Raw genomic sequence first — 7,278 nt, 5'->3', positions numbered from 1 at the left:
TGTTTTACAAACATATAAAGTCTTTATTACAACACTTTCTTCCACTCAAGGTTTGGCCTTTTCCCCTGAACACATTCATATTGTTGCAGAACAGCGGAAATTATTCTTTTTTTGTTGTTGTCACAGCATAAAATTGATCTCTGAACAAAAGCGAACCCTATAACACATCATTCACAGTTTGGGATATTATTTAGTCATGATGAAAAAAAAAAAAGTGTCAAGCTTAACAAGTGTTTGATTTTTGACTGGCATTATCACTAAAACAACCCTTGAGAAAATACTATGTAAACCCTGTTTCCATGTAAGAAAGATTATTTCTGACAGTCATGTCGATATATTTTATCCTTAACAGTTTGCTATAAAATACCAGCTGAATACATTGTCAAGGTCAGAAACTTTATAACCATTATTCCTAGTAAACCTTTAAAAAGCAGATGCTCTGTGGTTCTTACATTAACTTAGAGTGCAGAAATTATACCTGACTGAAAACACTGAACCATAAAAATCCTCCTCTCCTGCACTGAGGTACTGTGAAAGCCCCTGATAAGGGTCGTCAAAGTAAAAAATGTCTACAGGCAAAAACATAGCAACAAGTTCTGCTTACTTGTTAAGAAAGCAAAAAAATGGTCTTGCTTATCTTTAGTTTAATGTTAAAAGCTGAGATTCACAATATAAAAAACTGCACTCACTGAGTGGCGTACACAACATAAACATATACGTTCTTGCAAAAAAAAATAAACACAGCTTATTACATTAAACAACAAAAGAAACAGAACCCTATTGGGATGTAATGCAGTGCTCTCATACAATACTGTTTAAAAAGCCATATCCAAATATCCTGCTTAATAAACTGCATGGCAGAGAGTTTCAATAACCCTGAAGATGTTTTTTAATCTAAATGGAACCACTTTAAATCTCACCTGATTTCTTAGAAGAAATTAAAGAAGGTCTTATTTAAAGAAAGGAAGCTGTATCATCTGCAGCACTTCCATTAAAAATTAAACCACCTGGCTGGATTTGGGGACTGGCATTTTCATTTAACAGATGAAAGCCAAATTACCTGTTATACCTTTTATTTTATTGCTGTCTTGTTCTAATTTTCATAGAAATTTCCCAAAACCAACTTTTTTTAGACCACGTAGACTTCAAGATGTTGTATTTGTATCATAGACTTTATATTTGATCCCCTAAAATTACAAAATAATTCCCTAAACATTTGCAATTTAAAGCTCCATTTTGTTCCCCTCATGTAACTAGATTTCTAAATACTGTTACAATTTATGACTTTGCTTTGTTTAAAGGGTTCTTTCAGTGTGAATTCTCAAGGTTCCCTTTATTATTGTTCTGAGCTGAGTGTTTGTGTTTAAAGCCAAAGTGCAGCAAGTTCTTCAAAATTCATCACTTGTATATGAATTTCCCTTTTCACAAGGAACAGTTTGAAATACAATCCTTTACAATCTCTTGCAGAAATATTGATACCTTTTGAAACTTTTTCACAATTTGTCAAATTATTTATATGGACTTATATGTGTCAGACCGACAGAAAGTAGAGCATAATTGTGAAGTGGAAGGAAAATAATACATAGTTTTTAGCTTCTCTAGGTTGGTGCCTTTTTTAACCGTGAGTCTTTTCACTGTTTGTCCAGTTTTAGACACATTCAGATTAGGCCTGAACTTTGACTATGCTTAAACATGCTGTGATTTAAGCCACAGCATTTTACCCTAAACTTTCTGATTGTTTAGGGTAGTTATCTTGCTGAAAGGTAAAACTCTCAGTTTCAATTGTTTTGCACTTTGCTTAAAAATGTAAAGAAATTTCCTACAGCATGTATTATGAAAACAAGCTATTTTGCTTCAAAAGAGTGATGTTGCTTTTGATTTTCTAAGCAAAATCTTTTTGTAAAAATTGCTAACCATCGGTTCAGGTGGGCAGCCATCTTGGTAGGTTTGCTACTCACATTCGATTTCTGGAAAGGTTTTGATTTCTACTCACAACCTTTCCGTACCTCATTCAATACCTGAAAGGTTGGGATATTGTTCTCTAACCTGCTTTGAACTTCTCCACAATTTTATCCCTGACCTTTCTGCTGTGTTCCTTGGTCTATATGATGCTGTTTGTTCTCTAACTGGTCTCTCAAGAAAAACTAGATTTATTCAAAGATCAATTTATACACAGGGATAATATTTGCTTTGGTTTAATTAGGTGACATCTTAAGGCAATTTATTTGAGGGTAAAAGAGGTTAGTAAAGGAATACATGTGGACTCTTTTCAGATTTGTATTTATAAATTTACATATCCTTTTAAGTTTGTAAAAACTTGTGAATCCATAACATTTTCTTTCCACTTCATAAACCGCTTTGACGCATAAATAATACACAGACTTTTCAGTTGCAATGTAAAAGTGTGAAAAAGCTCAATTGGTATTTATACTTTTGCGAGGCACCGTAAGTTTGTCACTATAGGAGCTGAAAAATATAGTGAAACCCTAATGGGTCAAACCAAGTCACATCTTTCAACAAAAGTGAAAAAAAGAGGGAATTTCCTGGAACTCTCTACATCTTTGCTTGCAACAAAAAACCTAATTGTCTGTATATATGTGGTTGTTTTTTGCCTGTTCAATCTCAATAAACTCTGAAGTCTCCTCGGCAATCTGTCCAGGGATGCGAAAATCAATAGGAATGGGTTGTGCTATCTCAGTAGGTTGGCACTGAGCAACAGGGCAGCAGGCCTCTCCCCCCTTCGGGCTGGAAGTGCTGCGAGAGTTTTGAGGGTCCAGGTTGCAGGCAGTGCCTTGAAGAAACTGAAGAAAATTCTCCTCTATGGACCCGTCACGGCTCGGCAGTCTGTCCTCCATTTCGACCCCAGCTCTGCGAAACAGGCAAGGAAGATGCTTGCCGAGCTCCTCGCGGATCTGTCTGTTCAGGCAGCCGTAGAAGAACGGGTTGGAGGTGAAGCAGAAGTAACCGATCCAGGTCACCACCTCTTCCAGAGAGGCCAGCGCAGCGGGTGGACTGGCAGCCAGAGCTGAGTACAGGTGGAAAGTGAAGTAGGGCAGCCAGCAGCACAGGAACTGCCCGCCTACAGCCGCCAACACGGCAGCAGCCTTTCCTCCCCCAAAGGGTCGGTGTGGAGTGGCTCTGTCGGTGCCAGTCCCCGTCCCAGAGCTTGTGACCATGGTGGACCTGCTGCTGAGCGACTCTGACCGCTGCCGTCGTGGCGTGTCCATCCAAGTAGGAAGCGGCCCGTGGTGCATGGCGGCCACCCGAGCCACTTTGAACATGTTGCAGTAGACGACGAGGATAACCAACAGTGGGCAGAGGAAGTACACCAGAGTGAAAAGGACCATGAAGGCTAAGCGGTTTGAGCTTCCTCCAGTCCAGTGAAGGGAGCAGCGCCTGTGACCCTGAGAGGTGGGGGGAGGTGGGATGGCCCCTCCACCTCCTCCACCAACCCCACCGCTGTCCAGGAGAGGAGTTCTTCCGCCTTGCAGGAACCAAGCGAGCAGCGGCAGAGCAGACATGGCCAGAGCTTTGACCCAGATCCCCACCAGCACCGAAGCCACCAGACCAACAGTCATCTTCACCTCATAACGCATGGGATGTATGATATAGTAGTACCGCTCCACGTTGATGACGGAGATTGAGAGAATGGCAGCACTGACTAGGCACACGCTAAGAAAGACGTAGCTCCGACACAAGGCCTCGCCAAAGAAGGCCCGGTTCGAGAGCATGCCGAGCGGCATCAGCACCAGGGCTGCCAGGAGGTCCACCACACACAGGTGGAAGACGAAGGCAAACTTGTGGAGCTGCGGGGCCTTGGCGATGACTGCCATGACAGCCACGTTGCCCACCACAGCCAGCAGATCCATGAGCAGCATTGCTAGCAGGGCTAGCGCCTGGGACAGAGCCCAGCCTTCGGACAGCAATAAGGCGGACACGTTGGAGACGGGCTGTGGAGTCGTGTGGGAGGAGTTCCACGTTGGCTCCATTGAAGGGTAGGATGGGGCAGGCGGGCGGGGACAGTCACAGGCCCATCACCCATCCTTCAAAGCCAGGGAGCGCGGTCAGAAAGTATGAGGTTTGAAAATTAGGTCAAATGTTGTCTTGTGGGTCCAAAGGGTGATGCTGGGATTGTCAGAGTCTTCAGTCACATCCCGTGTTAACATGAAAAGAGAAGAAGAAAGGTGAATGAGTGAGTCAAAGTTTGAATGTGTCATTTATGTATTCAATCACTGATCAATAAAATAATTTTTTACCACTTTTGCAGCACTGTAAAAACACAAAATCTAACCAAGTATTTTTCTAATATTAGTTCACTTGAAATAAATCAAAACTAACTTACAACTTTTCAACAAGATAAAGAAGGTTGTTTTAAGTAAATAATTTCTTAATATTGATGAAAAAGTACTATTTCCACTGGCAGATTAATTCAATTATAAAATGGAAAAATTGTCTTGTTATAAGTGAAATAATCCACCAGTGAAACTAATACATATTTTTATAAATATTAAAGAATGATTTAATTAGAACAAGGTCCTACATCTTGCTGCAAAGTTACGTATAAGTTAGTTTTGTCGTATTTCTCATCTTTGCAAATGAATTCTTCAAACTTTTCCACAATTGCAACCACACATTGTTTCTTATTGAGATCTTAGAAGATATACCAACACAAATTAGAGCATAATTGTGAAGTGGAAGCAGAACACATGATTCTCAAGTTTTCTTTTTATTGTGGTGTGCATTTTTATCCAGACCCATTAATCAATTAACTTTTGAGTCTTTTGAGGTTCGTCTCTTTTGGATTTGAACATACAGACTGAAATCTGATCACCCAGTATTCTTTGCATTGCTTAGGATTGGTCAAATTAAATGGGCTGTGAACAGCAACTTCTAAGTATTGCCAAAGTTTCTCAATAGGATTCAGGTCTGGACTTGGACTTGGCCATTCTAGCATGAGAGATATGCATATCTCTCTTCCACATATATTCTACTTCTCCACAGGGGGGATATCTGCTTTTTAACTCTTTTAACAAGGAAAATTGAACGGTTTCTTTATGAGATGTTCAAAGTCTTAAACTTTTTCAGAACTTTATTCCTGACCTGTCTAAGCTGGATTTACACCGAGATTAAATCACACACACGTCTTTATCTTTGAAGGCTCATGGTTGCACTGGGTTTTATTTGGTGGCATCAGAGTAAAGGGTCTACATGCATATGAATGTCCCATTTGTTTATGTATTTCTTTAAGAATCTGAAAAACTTGCATAGGTTTCCATTTATTTCCTAATTATGCTTTCTTTTGAGTTAATCTAATCACATCAAATACAATAAAATATATGACAATTTGGGTTTGTAATCTGACAAACTTCAAGACACATTCATACTTTTGCCAGGGCTTATATGTGGAAAAACTTTTAGCCCATTTTTAGCAACAAAGATAAGAATATTCTGAGCCCAATAAGGTATAGGTGCAAACATTTTAACGCTAGTCCTCTTGAAAACAAATAAAGCACTTTAGAAAACTTTATGGAAAAACAATCTGATTAATCCAGTGTATTCTGGATGAACACCAGAAGGTGATGTCCTCGGTTTCCAAGCATACATCCTCTGAATGCATGAATGCAAGCTAATTCACCAAAACTAATCCTGCCACCGAACAGGCAATCCTTCCACCACATCCTGTTCTTGTTGTATAACTTAAACCTCATATTTTCAACCTCTTACAATGAAATACAGTCTCTGATTTACAGAAACCCCAGAACAGCATGTAGGTCTAAATATGCTGATCATTCTCTTGGTGCATGCTCACCAGAATAGGATGTCGGCCACTTATTAACTAAATTCAGTCTCAGTTTCGCATAATGTTTGGACCGACGTCAAAACGTACATGTTTTACTGCTGCTCTGCAGTTTTACATTCATCTTACATCTGACAAGGATGCAGGGATTCTCTGTGTCCTGTCTGTGATGCCAGTTGAGCAAATCTGGGTAGACAAATCTTAATGTGTCTTATAAGCTCTGATTCACTGTCCTCCCAGAGCATCGTCTGCACATCACACACAGAGCTACTCCCAGTTCAGCTGAGCCCTGGTCCCTAATGAGGTCCGGTCTCACCCTCTTACTCATTTGTATGTTAATCGTTATTGTTTGGAAAATAACGTAGGAAAAGGAGGCCAACATGATTTAAACATCTTTAAACGTCACATTACCGTTAACGAAGATGCATCTGTTGCAGATTAGATGGGAAGAGAGGAAGCATGCAGGAGAATATGTGGAGAATCAGAGACAGTGATGGGAACAGAGCAGGAAAGAGAGCACTGTGTACCTGAACCAGAATATTTCCCCGATGCCGCTGTCTGCTGCTGCTGCTGCTGCTGCTGCTTCTGTCTTTGAGGATGGAAATGATTTTGCTCCCACTGCTGAGCTTCATACTGGAAATCAATCACTGTACCTTGTGAACACTGTTGAGGCACTTCCCATGGAGTAAAGCAGCCTCTTTTCCCATCCCTTCATCTGCCCTGAGCATCCTGCTCCCTGGATGACTGCACGGCTGTGGCAGCAGGGATTCTTCTGAAATGCTGCTGATGCAAATGCTGGCAGAGAAGCTCCCTCTCTCTGCGTTCCCCCTGCGCTCACACACAGTGACCGCAGAGATGGAGCAGGAGGCTGCGAGGAGCAGGACCAGAGATGCTGCCGCTGCTGGGTCCTAGTGTCCACAGTTTTTACATACAAAAATATGAAGCAAATGTGAAAGTAACAGAAACCATCTAAATATATCCAGTGTCTGTCTGTGGAAAGAGGGGGGTTGTTTGTTGTTGTTTCTGTTGTGATTATGTCAAGTATTGCTGAGGAGCTTGGAAGATGTTAGCAAATATGATCTTTAGAGTACATCAAAAATAATTTGTCATTTCTCCCAAATTTCCTTTTTTTTCTGAAAGTTGCGCTGTAAAAAAAAATGACCGCACAAGTTTATTTTACATGAAACATTTTTTTCATCTAAAAAAAATGGTTGTTGTTTACATGAAAAACAAACATTCATACAATTTCATACATAAAAGTAAGACATTCAGTAAAAACTATAGATAGTCAGAAAAAACTAATATTCTTTCAAGATTTTTTCTGATGTAATGGAAAATGTGAATTGCTGTTAGAGCCATTTAAGTTTTTTCCTGCATTAATCACCCATTAATTGTTCACTAGTTCTTCAATAGAGGGCTCTATTAAATGAAAGAAAATTCAGTTTTTAATTTTGAATCTTTCTTACACGGTAAACATAAAC

The 7,278-nt window shown here is 40.1% G+C and overlaps 1 protein-coding gene across 2 annotated transcripts; it reads right to left on the bottom strand.

Moving 5' to 3' along the window:
• Positions 1-6,652, bottom strand: LOC116711187 (G-protein coupled receptor 61-like). Of its 2 annotated transcripts, none has more exons than XM_032550584.1 (2): positions 6,325-6,652; positions 1-4,141 (listed from the first exon to the last, which is right to left on the bottom strand). In XM_032550584.1, exon 2 carries the CDS (start codon positions 3,987-3,989, stop codon positions 2,580-2,582), a length of 1,410 nt encoding a protein of 469 aa, XP_032406475.1. In that variant the 5' UTR covers positions 3,990-4,141; positions 6,325-6,652; the 3' UTR covers positions 1-2,579. The 2 variants fall into 2 exon arrangements, with proteins under 2 accessions (XP_032406475.1, XP_032406476.1); XM_032550585.1 differs by having other exon boundaries at positions 6,451-6,652.
• Positions 6,653-7,278: the final 626 nt, after the last annotated feature.

Source organism: Xiphophorus hellerii, chromosome 20 (genome assembly GCF_003331165.1).
Source record: "Xiphophorus hellerii strain 12219 chromosome 20, Xiphophorus_hellerii-4.1, whole genome shotgun sequence".
Classification (NCBI taxonomy): Eukaryota; Metazoa; Chordata; class Actinopteri; order Cyprinodontiformes; family Poeciliidae; genus Xiphophorus; species Xiphophorus hellerii.
This window is presented reverse-complemented; position numbering and strand designations above follow the sequence as displayed.